The 15,692-nt window shown below is 39.0% G+C and overlaps 1 protein-coding gene across 1 annotated transcript; it reads right to left on the bottom strand.

Annotated features, from left to right (window-relative positions):
• Positions 1-816: 816 nt before the first annotated feature.
• LOC132974682 (guanine nucleotide-binding protein subunit alpha-14-like) lies at positions 817-13,791 on the bottom strand. The gene is made up of 7 exons (XM_061038906.1): positions 13,363-13,791; positions 5,929-6,113; positions 4,696-4,850; positions 3,846-3,974; positions 3,278-3,407; positions 3,020-3,173; positions 817-1,984 (listed from the first exon to the last, which is right to left on the bottom strand). The coding sequence occupies exons 1-7, from the start codon at positions 13,484-13,486 to the stop codon at positions 1,794-1,796; spliced, it is 1,068 nt and encodes a 355-aa protein (XP_060894889.1). The 5' UTR covers positions 13,487-13,791; the 3' UTR covers positions 817-1,793.
• Positions 13,792-15,692: the final 1,901 nt, after the last annotated feature.

The following is a 15,692-nucleotide window of genomic DNA, read 5'->3' as shown; positions in this document are numbered from 1 at the left end:
CAACTCTTCCTTATTTCTCCACACCCTGAAAATCCCATCACACACACAAACAGCACTATTTTTATTCCACATGTTTATTGAAAATGTCAATAAATATAATTTGCCCTGAGAAACAGTGAAGTCGGCTTTTTTAACGCACAAGTTGTAATATTTACATTCAAAAGAAGGTCACCACTCAGCTGTTACTTTCCCAAGTAAATAAGGCACTATGTGGAGCAGTGTAAAATGTTTTAAATAAGTAAAATTTTAAATAACAAAATTCAGGACAAACTTTTCCCTGAATGTTACATTAGGCTTATTACACGGCTGTGTTGAATATTTGATTCTGAATGGCCAATTACGTAAAGCAGCGGTCTGCTATCCCTCGATTGATCACCAAACTGTTGCTAAGAAAAGCAAGCTGTTGCTATGGACGCTCCTCTAATCACAGAATCTGGAGGTAATCATATCAATACGTGGATTGAAGTCCGGTTGATTTTGACGTCAGTGTTTTTTTTTTTACAGTGTGAGAAAAGAGAAAGGAGAAGATAACAACACAGGAAAGGGGTTCAACGATGCAAACTATGAGCCACGACAGAGAAATCTAAAAAAAATAAACACGCCACAGAACTTGCTATGGGATACAATACGACAGAGGATTAGACTTTAAAAAAAAAAAAAGTTTTTAAATTTCGAGATTAAAGTCATAAATTTGCGAGATTAAAGTTGTAAATTTACGAGATTAAAGTAGTAAATTTCGAGATTAAAGTCATAAATTTGCGAGATTAAAGTTGTAAATTTACGAGATTAAAGTAGTAAATTTCGAGATTAAAGTCATAAATTTTGAGATTAAAGTTGTAAATTTACGAGATTAAAGTCGTAAATTTCGAGATTGAAGTCATAAATTTCGAGATTAAAGTTGTAAATTTACGAGATTAAAGTCAAATTTTCAGATTAAAGTCGTAAATTTCGAGATTAAAGTCATAAATTTTTAGATTAAAGTCATAAATTTCGAGATTAAAATCGTAAATTTACGAGATTAAAGTCGTAAATTTCGAGATTAAAGTCTTAAATTTACGAGATTAAAGTCTTAATTTTTTTTATTTATTTTTTAACGTGGCCCTAATCCTCCGTCGTAGATACAACTATGTTTAAAGACTGGTAAAGGGAAAATAAAATGCCAACAGACACAGACATGAAGATGCAGAAAAAGTCATACAGCTGATTCATGCGGACCTGTTCCCCTCATCTCACTTCACTATGAGTGGAAAAGTTCCGTTTAATGTGAGCACCGAAAGCTACTTTAGCTCACGTTATGAAGGCTACAGAGTTGGGTAGGTAACCGTTGCTATGGACACCGGATACGGAAGCAGTAGTAATAATTTGTTTCAAATGTTTGTTGTCCTAAATAATTAGCTGTGTGATACGCAGGATAATGTGTGTTGAGAGGGTTGAAGCACTTTAATTATGTTAGGCCTTTCTAAAAAGTAATTTAATGAGTAGCCCACTAAGTAGCTAACAATAATATAATATATATATATATATATATAATAATAATAAAACTTTTCATACTCCAGTCTATAAGTCAAAGCCTCCTCTTCTTACAAAGCATCTCTACATAGGCTGAAATGGAAACTAATAACAAACCATACACAGACAGCAGTTTAGTAACAGGCACATTTTGTCTTTGGCCAGATTTTTTACAGCACAGAATATTAAAATGTTCAACCACTGAGCTAAATAATCATTTTGTTAACTGTCCTACAAGAATAAGGAACTGTGTAAAAATCTAATTGTTCTATGTTGCTCCCTCTTTACACCAGGTTGAACTCCTTCAGGTTGTGTCTGAGGATGGTGTCTTTGACGGCCACGAAGACGAAGCGGATGTTTTCTGTGTCCGTGGCGCAGGTGAAGTGAGGGTACAGCGTCTTGTCTTTGTCCGGGTTTTGTTCTTGGTACATTTTCAGGATGAATTCTTGAGCTGCTGTGGGATCCTGCTGAGGTCCTGAAATTCAGAGTGAGATCATTTTTCAGCATCTTTTGTGGAAAAAAACACTTTCAATTATATTTATGTAGCAAATACAAAGCCGTACTAGACTTCAGAGTGGTTCTAAGTGCACAAGGAACTATGAAATAACGTCTTTTTCCAATGTTTTTTATTTTTTGAAGATTTATTTTTTGGCTTTTTATGCCTTTATTGTAGAGATAGGACAATGGATAAAGTTGGAATTCAGGGAGAGAGAGAGAGGCGAACTACTCAGGAAGGGAGCCACAGGTTGGATAGGAACCGAGGCGATCCGCTTGAAGGACGGCAGCCTCTGCTCATGGTGAAATTAGGGTACAGCGTCTTGTCTTTGTCCAGGTTTTTTACTTGGTACATGGGGCAGCTGTGGCTCAGTTGGTAGAGTCGGTTGTCTCTCGACCGGAAGGTTAGGGCTATACAAGCTCAAGTCCATTTACCATTTCATGGAGCACACACACCGTCGCTCTGGTCTTTTTCCAATTATTTAGAAAGACATTTAAATTGTATACCAGATTTTCTTCACTTACCACATACTTTTTCTGTTGCCAGACTTTTAAGTAGGTTCAACTGACCTCGCAAAAATAATGCCACAGTCCTGCAGTAAATCCTACCAAAATGTAGGTTATAGTTCAGTCAAATTGGCAAATTAATATAACTGCTTTTGACTGAATTTAGTCATTAATACCCTCAGTAGAAGCCAAATTAGTGTTACATCAAAAGTTAATCCCTGATCTTACCTTCTGCTAAGACTTCTTCTGGTGTTGATTGTATGAATGAGAGCCAATGACAAAGTGCTTACCTTGTTTCTATGAATCTTAAATGCAGATTTAATTGAGTTCATACAGAAGCTCGGGTAGTTTTGTGTCATTAAAATGCAATGCAAAGAAATCTCACCAGTGTGTATGGACAAGTTTCAAAATGTGCAGTTCTGATTTCTCATAATTAGACAGCGTATCTAAGAACAATTAACGGCTGCTGACGACCCAAAATGTGGATTTTTCAAACAAACATACTAACCAGTGTACTCTGGGAAGTAATTTGATAAATGAGAGTGCACGATCTTCTCCTTGAGGATGTCGGTCTTGTTGAGGAAAAGTATGACGGAGGAGCGCTGGAACCACGGGTAAGTTATGATGGTTTTGAACAGGGCTTTGCTCTCCTCCATACGGTTCTAGGAATGAAGGCGCAGCATAAAAAAAAGATCATTATTTTTATTTTATTTCACAGGGGATTTAAGCCTGGTTGATCTGATCTGATGATGAGCTGAGCCCTCACCTCGTTGTCACACTCGGCCAGGACCTGGTCGTACTCGCTGAGCGCCACCAGGAAGATGATGGAGGTGACGTTCTCGAAGCAGTGGATCCACTTCCTCCTCTCTGACCTCTGACCCCCCACATCCACCATCCTGCCATAAGATCCAATCACAACAACATCAGTGAAGGTATGCAAAGTCAAAAGCCACATGTGAGACATCCATTTATACCAATCACTCGCGCCAATTCACAACACAAATGTTATCTCAAGACACTTTACAAAAAAAGGCAGGTTTACATGTTGAATGGCCAGTTCTAATAGATCCCTTTACATCCAGGGGTATTAAAAATGTGCACGCGCATCTTGGCAACGGAAGTAGCACATTGCTAGGTTCAATCAGACCGACGAGTTAAGTTAGCAAGCATAACTACTAGCAAACTACCACCAACATCAAAATGTCCGTCTATTGCGTATCCGGTTGTCAGAATCGATATTCCAACGGTGGACTCAAGTTCTGCAGAATTCTGACGGGATTACGACCATTTCAGAGCAAATGACGACGTGCAACATGCATGATGTTACACCTCACCTGAAGATGACGTTCTCCATGTCAAACGGGTATTCGATGATACCCGTGGTCGGCACTCGGACTCTGAGGATGTCCTGCAGGTCAGGTATGTAAGATGGTTGTGCAATTCGTTCCAGGTCAGTTAGATAGCTGAAGAATGTACAGTAGATATCATTAGCACAGTTTTTTTTTTTTTTAAAAAGAAGAAGCAACTAAGAGCCAGAAAAATAGTCTCTCTTGTCAACAAGGAAGTTTGTTGTCTCTTATGGAGGCTACAGTTCCAATTTGTTCCAAAGCTTTGCAACAAAAACTTCAATTAGAAGCACTTAAAGGTTAAAGTCTTTATATGTGATTGTTCACACTTAAATATAATATAAATCAAGTATATCCTCTGAAAATAACTCTGTGAGTCATGACTGTCTACAATGGATGTAACACCCGAGTCCCACTGTCTGTGATGTTTTCAGAGTTTTCAGAGTCCTATCTTCAGTTTGTTTACATCGCCCGGACAGCCGGCTGACTCCTCCCCTCGTGTATAAAAGTTGTTTAATTGAGGGACTAGAGAAAAGAAGAATAACATTCTGTACTCACTGCTTAACTGTGTTTCTAGATCACGCTCATTTCAGGTAAATTTACATACAGTGTGAAGATACGAGCATAATAAAGATCTCTAGCATTAGCATGCTAACACAACAATGTACCGCGAGTTGTTTTGGTTTCATGCTGGTGCTCAAGGGCGACACCTGCTGGATCAAAAAAATCGCATATAAAGCCTTTAATAAATTCATTAAGCTTATGTAAGGACATTGTTGAATCAACCTGTTTCATATTTATTGTATATTAATAACAGAGTGTTGTGTGATATGCTCACTATTTGGTGGAATCCGACAGCTGGTACTCTCTGCGTCGCTCGTAGCACTCCTGTATCCCTTTGTCGTTCCACAGACTCCCCACTGCTGCTGCCAGGCTTTGATCCATCTCCTCCACCTTATCCACCTCCACCTCCAGGACGGAGCTGGCATTGCTCTATGAATGACACAGACACAACAAAAAAACCAAATGGAGTATCTGTTTAGTCAGCATGTCAGATTTATAAAGAGAACCAGGGGACTGATTTACACCGTGGTACTATGTGGATCATGCTTCAAACCTTACCTGATTTAAACTCAATCAATCAATCAATCAATTTTTATTTGTATAGCTTCAACTCATAACAAGTGTTATCTGGAGACACTTTACAAAAAGCAGGTAAAAGACCTTACTCGTTGTTATGTTACAAAGATCCGGCCTATCCATCATGAGCACTTTAGCAAAGCAGCAAAAGTTACAGTGGTAAGAAAAAACTGTCTTATTAAAAGGCAGAAATCTTCGGCCGGATCCCCGGCTCATGACGAAACAGACTTCACAGGCCTAGACTGCGGTGGGCTTGGAAAGGGATAGGGGGAGAGATGGGATAAGATGCAGGAAGAGGGATAGGGAGCAAGGGGGTGGGGGGAGGCAAGCCGTCCATCAAACTGTGATTTATTTTGGTATAACTCACAGTCCATGGACCAACTCTTGATTGAATTATTTTTATATTAATAAGCATTTTTAGCCTTTCCCAGAGTCACATATTATCTACATCCCTGTTGAAGGATGATTCGCATGGTGGAGGGACCAAACAAAGAACAAAAAAAAAACTGAGACAGGTATAGCAAAAGAATGGGAGACCGATTGAGAGGCAGAGTTAAGGCTGTGGAGAACAGTTGGTGTTTTTGAATGAGTTCAAAGACGGGGCATTGCAGATGTCTGAGGAAAAGAAGAACACCGTACTTGTGGGAGGCAAGTAGAAATAAGCTGTCACTAGACCTGTTCACACTATGATGACCCTTGAACGCTATGTGTAACTAGGCATTTCATAGCATCAACAAAAGAACAGTAAAGAGTTTGAAGCGGCCATATTACGTACACAAATATGGCACTTGTCCCACACCGTGATTTAAATATGAAAATTGTGTAAACATATGCAGCGTGCACACTTCTGGGAATTTTGAGGGAGTTTGTGCAAGTGTGAAAATGACTCCTGATTGCACAAGTATCAGACCCAGTGTGCCTCAGTGTGTACCTGGTTGTTGGGTTCTTCAAAGGCTATCTCAAGCGCCTCCATGGCTCGGACCATGGCCTGCATGGACGTGTAGATGTTCTGGTAGACCAGTTTGGCGTAGCTCCTCTTGTCCTCATCTGTGTATCCTCCTCCGTGGATGATCCTCATCTGTTTGATGAAGGTACTCTTTCCGCTCTCTCCAGTACCTGTTGGAAACAGTCAGGGTTAAGTGTGAATAATAAAAATGGATTTAGGTAAATCTGTTTAGTTTCTTAACACTGTTCTTCATGTACAGTAAATGAAGTTACAGGTCTCCGACAGCTCAATCAAAATACAGTTTCTTTTTAAGTGTTGGCTTCTCTGACAACAATGCAGCAGCCAGTGTGTCCTCCTTCTGATTTTAGATTCTGGTCCTGAATGTTTTTGGTTTTTTTTGTTTGGACCAGAGAAGTAGGCGGTTTTACGGCACCACCACACGGCCGTTTTAGACGCCCCTCTGTTTGCCAGGCAAAGCCAACCAACACCTGCAAGTTTCACGAGCAAAAACGTGCTCAAACTAGGATCAATATTGGAGATGCTTTTAAGAAAATGGAGAGAGGTTAGAGCGCAGAAAGGTTTACAGACCGACGCAGAGCTGGATAAACACTGAAGCTTTAGTGTCTGCGAACATGGCAACCTGTTTGCACATCGACTCTGGGGAGGCAAAGGGAGAGAAAGCTCTCTCCAATGTTTTGAATTTAGACTGCAGTACACATTTTCAACACTACATGTTAGAGTTATATATTGTTAATTGAATTAAGTAATATTTTTGTATTTGAATGCATTATTTATATTATATGATGTTTAGAGTTTTTATTTAACAATACTTTTCCTGCTAGTTTGGGTCTCGTCCTTTACCCATATTACAAAAACAACAAAACAAAAAACACTGACTTCTAAAAAAACTAAACTCATACCAAGCATTTTCCAAATATAGCAAAACTAAAATATCAAACCAACATTGTGGTAAGGCAAGCCAAGTTTATTTATGCAGCAAATTTCAGCAACCAGGCAATTCAAAGTGCTTCACACAACATCAGAACCGCCATGACAAAGGGGAAAAGAGACTTTATGATAGAAAATTAAACGAAAAATTCTAATCTATAAAATCTTGACTCACACACACACACACACACACACACACACACACACACACACACACACACACACACACACACACACACACACACACACAGTGTCTCTGAGTCAGGTTCCTCTTCACTTCTTACAGCTCAAGCTCCTGCTTTTCTCCTTCAGATCACATGATGTCGAATCATTTGTTAAACAAATCTGTCTTTGTCAACAGACCTGAAGATTGAAAGATGGCGTGCTTGTGTGTCAGCATGCTTGTGAAGGTGTGTTTATGTGTGTGTGTCTCAGCAGAGTGTGTGAGGAGCCTGCAGCACTTTCCTAGGTTCCGGGCTGCTTTGCATGGCAGCACAAATACTTAAATCTTTACATCTTAGCTCACAAGGCTTAGACAAATCTTCTGCATTTGAATGCACCTTGTTTACAAGTCAAGTTTCTTTCAGATGAGCGGGGCAAGAAATGAAGAAAGCTCTGGGACGGGAGGAAATCATGATCCTGAAGGTCTGCTGAGAGTCGGGCTTAAATGAGCCGAGAGGCCTCACTTTCTTATCACTGTGGCCGAGTCATTTTGCCACAACTCCAGATAATATATGAGGATGGAAAAACGAGAATTGGATATCTTTCAGCAGCTGAACATTGGAGAGTTTTCTTTGTTTGAGTTCTTCTGCACTGTTTATTAGTTACACACAGAACGAGCCCACGCTGACTAAAGATAGTATCCTTATTGATACTTTAAAGTTTGGATGTAAATAATTGATTAATCAACCTATTTTCATTATGAAAAGTAAAACACAAATATGCTCCACACAAGGAAAAAGTATTACGTACAACTTGCTCTACAAATTCTACCTTATCGTGCTCCTGACTCATAACAAAACTGAACTGTTCGGTTGATGGGTTAACTTGAGTTATTTTAGTCAATCATACTTCCTGAGTGACTACATTTAAACTAAAAGTCTTTATCAGTTGTCACAAGAAGCTCCAACCAATAAAAAAAACTTTAAAAAGTATTTTGCACTACCTGAACAATATGTAATGTTTGAGTTTAACAAGTATGTTGAATGCTTAAATGGCCAATCAACCTGTTTCACACATTAAACAACCTTTGTTATAGAAAGCTCTGCTCAGTCATTAAACAACATGTCGGAGTCTGACATCTCCCATACGTATGGAATTGCAAAATGAATCACTTTAGGAAATAAGTGATTCACTGAATAATTAAGAAATTGTAGTTTATCGGGGCAATGTATGATAACAATACTAAGAGTGATAAACCAACAAAATTAAAAGAATGCAAATTAGCAGTAAGTCAAAGTTTTTGTTAATCTGCTGTTCCCAAGTTTTAAATAATGTCTGTGTTTACAAAATGAATCCCAAATAACTTTTTTTTAACCCAAAAGTTAGCTGATAGCTAGCTTGAGCTTCATCAGTCGGCTAAAGCGTTGACGTTATTGTGAGTGCTCATTTAGCAATAACAGTAAAATAGCAATTATTAGCGCAGGACTTTGTTCACATCCCAACTTGTATGAGTATGATGCAGTGTGTCTTTTTATCAGTGTCCATGTGGATGATGAATGTTACATGTTTTATATCCCTCAGCCATCACTGTTTGTTGTTCGTGTTGTTCTTGTCCACACAGATTTAAACACTGGGACGTTCTCTGCTCTCATTGGAGGATTTTAAGAGGATGAATTTGGGGCGGAAGCCAGAGGTATTTATGATTGTGGTCAATCTTTAAAAATATTTGCTGTTTTACTTACTTCATGTCTTTCAGTGTATTCATGTGTCTTATGATGTGGTTCTATCTGTTTGGCAGAAACCTTGTCACCTGTGCTGCTACCTGTCTTTGCCACACGGTTCTTATCCCTGTAACATTCACACCACTTTCTCCACCTCAAAACACCAGGAAGTACAGCTGTGAGTTTGTAAATGTGGTTGAATCTGTAGGTGTGTGTTTAAAATGATCCTGTCGACTGATCGCTGTGTGTGTTGGTGTGTGTACTTGTGTGTCCATCAAACAGGGGACATTAGCTTGGTTACATTTCGACGAAGGGGGACCGGCTGACCAACGGGACATTTTTGTGGATGCTTTAAATAATCCTTTAGTGATGTCAAAAGCACTCAGATTTTTATTTAGTTTTTACAACTTTTTCAAACAGAGGACCTGCAGCAGGGCTCGGACCAAAAATCACATCTTGAGACACACAGCAGAAATTGTCCCTGTGCTCTAACACAATTAAGTGTAAACCATCAAACAGGTCATCCAAATTACTATTTAAATGTTATCACTCCGGTGATCTGAAGTGTCTTGAATCTTATGGAAAGAGTGCACCGTGTCAAATATTTACTTTCCTTTTCCTGAAAAAACACATTACACAATGTAAGTATATTTTTTTACCATTAAATCAAATAATGCCAATTAAAAAATCTAAATGAACTGCACTGTAAAGGATTTTTATACTTGTGTAATGTTAATTATTTCAGGTACAGTCTGAATGGATAGAGGAGAAAGAATGTGTGTGTGTGTTGATTTTCTGTTCTCCTTCCTCCTACTCGTCCTCTCTGGAGATTTGACTGTGGCCGTCATAATGAAATCTACAGAGAGCGCTGAGACACTCTGACCAGGTAATTAAATCAACGTTAAACAGCTCTGACACACGTCGACGGTTGCAGATTGTTAAATAGGTTTTACAGTCTGGATGTATGTCTAAGAAAGCCCTAAGGGAACATGCATACGGTTTGTTTAACTCCTTGATAATGAGTACGTTTCAGTTGTTTTCTTAAGATCTGGACATTTCTTTGTATTCTGGAGATCTCAAGAAATGAACTCCTTATCTCAGGAAAACCAGCGTTGCTTTATCAACTAAACAACCTCAGGTTAGTAAATATCAAGAGAAAACAGAGTTAAATAAATGATGTGTGAGGGTGTGAGTGTGGTGAGGTAATCATCTCAGTGCAGTGTCAGGTGTGTGTGTGTGACTGATTGGCCCTGATTTTGACCAGGTGTGTTATTTTTTATATTTTCCCTGGAATTGCAGTTCTGTGTGATGACTCATTGTCTCACAATCAGAGATAGGGAGTGGTTCTATCTGTGTTTCTTGTGTCTTTTAGAGTTGTGTAATTCTGCATACGCACCCCTTGATTTGCTTACTATTTACAGCAGCTCTACAGGTGTAGTTTGTTGGTGCCTGGACGTTTTTGTTTCTGACACGGGCCTGCTGGCCTTTGTGTCTCAGCTGTAGTGACTTTCTTTGTTCTTCCCTTGAATCTTTTTTTTTTTTTTTGAGTTGCTCTGCAGTGGTGGTTTTGTTTCACCTTATCTCAAGGCTATTTAGAAAATGGAGCCTATTTCTTTGGCCACTAATATTTTGGTTCTTTTCCCCCCTCCAATTAAACCCCCTCTAGGGTAACCATCCACAATAGCATCCCACTCCCCCGCATCATTATAGTACTGAATGTTGTCAGCTTGGCCTGCAGTTTATATCACACTTTTTTCTTTCTTAAAAGTCGAAGTTGTTAGAAAACAAGAGTCACCAAACATAATTCATAACTTGAATAGAAATAGTCCTTTGTATGGAAGCCCCAAGTGGACACAAAATGTTTAATTTTTCTCTGCTTTCCCCTTGAACGAGCTAATTACTTGAGCTCTCTCAGAAAACTACGAAGGAGGATTAGTGTTAAAAAAATATATTTCTTTTAAATTTTGAGATTAAACTCGCTCTGCACGAGACACTTTAACAAGGCAGTGTGCAACAGACAAAAATAGTGGTTTTGGGGCTTTACTATTGCAAATATGAAACTACACATGTTTTTGGCATATCATCTTCAGATTGTCATAAAATATCAGGAACCTGAAAAGATACTGCAAGAAACTGTGGCTTTTCCGAAGAAAGAAGCACACTGACTTGGAGGATGTTGTCTAAAGAGGAAAAGACTCTACTATCATCATTTTCTACTTCCATCATTTTCGTGCAGGCTGGTCTCGAACTCGTAAAATTTATGAAATTATTCTCGTAAATTTACGAGTTTAATCTAGAAATAAAAAAAAAATAAAAGATTAACATGGCCCTAATCCAGCGTCAATCAATCAATCAATCAATCAATTTTTATTTGTATAGCGTCAACTCATAACAAGTGTTATCTCGCGTCGTAGAAAACAGCTGAAATTAACTCATCACCTGAAAAAAATCATGAGCAAAATCTCACGATTCCGAGACGCAAACCCAAAATGTTCTTGTTACTGAATGGAAAACAGAGTTATATAGATGCATGTTCTTTTTGGGCTTCCGCATATTAGCATGTCTGCACATGATTCAACGTTCTGCAAATTAATAAAAATCACTCACTTCATAACGAGTTCTCATAATTTATTTCGTCAACATTCTTGGTGAGCTGTAAAACCAGTCAGACCATCAGACTCTGTTCAACCACTAGCAGACAAATAAGTTCCTGTTGTTTAAATCCTCTGTGCAGAAAGCTCTTCCACTAGTGATACAGACCACACGGTGCTTCGAAAGCCTACCAACTTTTTCTTCCATCTTTAATACGTTGTATTGTAATACGAGTATTAAAACAGTAAACTAAAGAAAGATCTTTCTAGGAGGGCGGGCAGAGGCACCTCGACAGCTCGCATCCTGCACAGGAGTATATTTGCATGAGGTTTGCATGAGGTGCGCCCGCAGCAGCTAGTTATGGCTTTGCCGACGCGCCACGGGCTGAGGCCTGGACAATGAAACTGTTGCCTGAAGTGCTCCTACACTGCTGCAGGGAAATCATTTGTATCCTCCAGAGCACAGGGGAAGTCATGCTCTACACCCTGTTTCCATCCACTCAGGATCTGTCAGTGTTGTCAAAGCAAGCGAACACATATGACAAATAAAATTCAGGTGGTTAGAAGCACAAAGTCTCAAGGCCTTACTGAGCTAGAATCCTACTATCTGACATGTCGACAAAACGTTTAAGCATCACTGTCATACTCACACCTCAACCTCAAAGTATCTGAACATTTCAAAAAGTACTGTCTGTATGATCTATGTTTGTAGTCTTTTCATTGTTTTTATTGTTTTGGCAACAACACCATTGATTAGTTAATGCCAACAAAGTAAATTTGAGCTTGACTTTAATTTGAATAGACTTCAGTTTAAGCTAGGATTGTCACAATACCAGAATATTAAACTTTGACTTGATACTAGAAAAGAAATATCAAGCTATATCGATACCTGGTTTGATACCACGGCAACAAAAATAAACAAAAACAGAAGTCCTAGGTACTGAATATTGTGTAATTTCTGGTTTAAATGATGGGTTTGTTCCTCTTATACGTATATGTCTAATGAAAAAGATGTTTTTATTATAAATGTTGTTACTTTTCCATCACATGATAGTATCGTAATAAAACAAGTGCTACCCAAAAAATATCAAAGTATCAACATTTTTGACAACCTTAGTTCTAGTTTATATTTTAGATTGTATTACTTATTCAAAGCTAGATCTCTGGATGTATTCATTTTCTATTTGTTGTATTTGGGCTCATCTACATATCTAACTCTGAGGCAGGTCTCTTCTGACACTGATTTTTCCACCTCACTGCTTTTTCTCTCACCTCTACTCGCCTTTACAATAAGTCTCGGATAAGTCAGGAGGTTAAAAGGCACAGAGGGTGAGAAAACACCCAACATATTTCTACTTCATCATGGAGCAAACATAAATGTCCCAGCACACAGACACACAATAAACAGGCAGCATTTTGACTGGAAACGAGCAAAACGCCAAAACGCCAAAACGCCAAAACGCTAAAACGCCCTTACTCTGTCAAAAAAACTCTTTCATAAACCGTAAAGATAAACAGCTGTTTTTTAATGTCACAGTTAGAGACAGTGTGAAACTAAATTGAGCCTTGTATGAAGTTTAATCAAGGTCTTACAGAGTTGCCTAAACGCCATGGCGCACTACATCCTGGATGTTTTGGCACAGCCAGTGCGCACTGCACCACATCCGGAGGAGCGAGGAGAAGGAAATGTAGAAAAAAAAATAGATATGAAACCTCCTCACACTCTTTGTTGCTGCCATTATTAACGCACAGTCACATCAATTCAGCCCAGTCCTTAATATTTAATCATTCAAAAGCAGCTCTACAGGTTAGTGCTGCCCCACTTGTCATAATACCTGCACGTCCAGGTGTTGGATCGGAAGCAGTGGAATAACTTCACTGGTGACTTATTTGGTGGCATTTTGGCGACCCAGGAGAGTGTCACTTCCTCTGAAGGGACACACAACAAGTGTTTGAGGATTAAACTGGGTCTCCCGTGCAGGCTCAGAGATGCTCACCTAACAGCAGCAGCTTCAGCTCCCTGCGGGAATCCTTCTTGTCTCTCCGCAGCTGCTTCTCGATCTCCTCGTTGATCCTCTGGTTCTCCTTGTCCTCCGCAGAGATACAACACCCAGCCATCATACAAACTATCTCCAATGTCTCCAATGTCTGCCGCTAACGTGAAGAGTTTAAGTCTCCTCTTGTTTCTTACTTTTTCAAAAATTCAGACGGAAAAGGCGCACAGCATCTTTAAAGGTGAAGCATTCTTCTCCTCCCTCTGAAGTCTAAACAAGTTATTTGTTTATTATTATTTTGCGGATAAAACAGACTATGGATGAAGTCCAGGGATGTTTTTTTTGTTTTCTTTCTAGGAATAAGTGCTCTGTCCTTCTTTGTTAAGGTTGCTGCGGTTGGACTGGAGCTGGATGACACTTGTTGAACTTTATCCAGCGGAGTGTGGAGGGCGTGGCACAAGCCGCAAATAGAAGAGGATAAAAAGGAGCAGCTGTTATCCACAGCACACACACACACACACCGTGGTGATTTAGCATGAGGCATTGTGAAAAGAGACCATGGAGAAAAGATGTTGGATTTGAGAAAATAGTGGTAGAAATTGTAGACATAGATGAAAATACGTGTGCTGTCAATTATGAAAAAGCGAGTTATGTTCTGTGTTAATGGATCTTCCGTAATTATTTCGGTCTATTTTTGGAATATGCAGCGCCAGGATCGTTCAGCAAACTGACTCTGCAAACAGATTTAAGGCATGTCTTGGATGCTGGTGCGTATTTTAGGCTTTGAGTGCAAGTTTCTCCATTATGAATGTATAGCAAAAAAAAAGTTAAGGACCTCTGCGGAACATCCTCCCATCAGGAAAAGGGAAGTAAAGCATCCTCCAACATGCATATCTCCAAACGGCCACTAGGGGGCGGAAAGGTCAATAAAGAGTGAATGAATGAATCATAGACTCTGTATCTTCACACTGAAAGCCAGATGTTCAAAACGTGAGCAGCATTGATGAAGTCACTTTAAGTTTTATAAATAAATGCTTCATTTGATTATTTTAATCTCAAAAGAAACCAAACTGAATGAATAAGACAGCTGGAAGCACTTTCACCTCCACCTGGACTCTAAACAGTGACACTGTCAGACCTGTGTTCACACTTTACTGTCAGGTGTGTTTTAAGGGATTTGTTCTTTGAGGTTCATGCTGACTTAATTTACAGCAAAAACTCGAATCTTGGGGCGCTGGTGGCGCAGTGGTTAGTGGCCGCGTCCCATTTATGGAGGCTGTAGACCTCCAGGTGGGCGGCCCAGTTTCAAATCCAGCCTGTGGCTCCTTTCCCGCATGTCATTCTCTCGCTCCCTGATTTCCAACTCTATCCACTGTCCTATCTCTCCATTAAAGGCACAAAAAGCCCAAAAATAAATCTTCAAATCTTAGCAAGTATTGATTTTATTTCTAGTCAAAATGATTGAATTGCTCTTTTTATTAGCCACATTAACCTGAAGAGTCCTGATCTTATCTTATCTTACATCTTATTTTGAATTATTACAAGCAAAAAGACAAGGCATGCATAAGATGCGTGTAATAAGTACAAACTTGCCAATGGGGCTGACAAATTTTACTTAGGTTTCTTGAAGTCAGACATTACATCTCAAGTTAATAATGTTTTTTTTTTAAATTCAGAACAAGAACAAGCAATCAATCTTGTTATATCTTAAGAGAAGATGTTTTCATGAGGACTTGTGAGGTAAATGTGGCTTAAAATAAGTTTTAAGTTAGAGACTAGACAAATGCACTTTGATAAAATTTGAGTTTTTGCAGTGTAATGTATTTTACTGTGTTAAAAGATAACTTTATCTCTGTTGAGATTACCATTTAATAGTTAAACTTCGTTATGAAAGGACATTAAATGAAGCAGTTATCTGGATATACTTTTTTTCTCTCTTTGTGTAAAAAACCCTTGGTAAGTTTCAGGTGCAGCTTGTTTCAGGATGAAGACACTTTTCTGTTGAATCTGCTGCCTCACTGTTCTTCATCGGGAAGCCTCATGTCCACTGTTTGATGTCCGTAGTCCAGCGGTTCTCAACCTCTGGGTTGGGACTCAAAAGTGGATTGAGGAACCTTTTCCAGTGGGCCATGAATATGTGCCTGGAATTTTTTTTTTTGCTGTCAAAAAGTCTGTGAATTGATTTTTAATTGTTTTGATTCGTTCCTTTGTGCTGTCATATGTTTTGTTCCGCCTGAGGTCCAAACTGCACAATTTTATATGAAATAATCTGATTGGTTGAAAAATATCAGAAATGTGTGTCGTGAATTTTCATTTAGGAGTTAGTGGTGGGT

Source organism: Labrus mixtus, chromosome 5 (assembly GCF_963584025.1).
Source record: "Labrus mixtus chromosome 5, fLabMix1.1, whole genome shotgun sequence".
Classification (NCBI taxonomy): Eukaryota; Metazoa; Chordata; class Actinopteri; order Labriformes; family Labridae; genus Labrus; species Labrus mixtus.
Note: the sequence above shows the minus strand (reverse complement) of the source record. Positions and strands in the feature narration are given on the sequence as shown.

Coding starts and splice junctions, on each gene's coding strand:
- LOC132974682 (XM_061038906.1), bottom strand. CDS start 13,486: ATGATGGCTGGGTGTTGTATCTCTGCGGAGGACAAGGAGAACCAGAGG. Junction 6,114..13,362: donor GCTGAAGCTGCTGCTGTTAG/GTGAGCATCTCT, acceptor TGTTTCCAACAG/GTACTGGAGAGAGCGGAAAG. Junction 3,174..3,277: donor TGGCCGAGTGTGACAACGAG/GTGAGGGCTCAG, acceptor CTTCATTCCTAG/AACCGTATGGAGGAGAGCAA.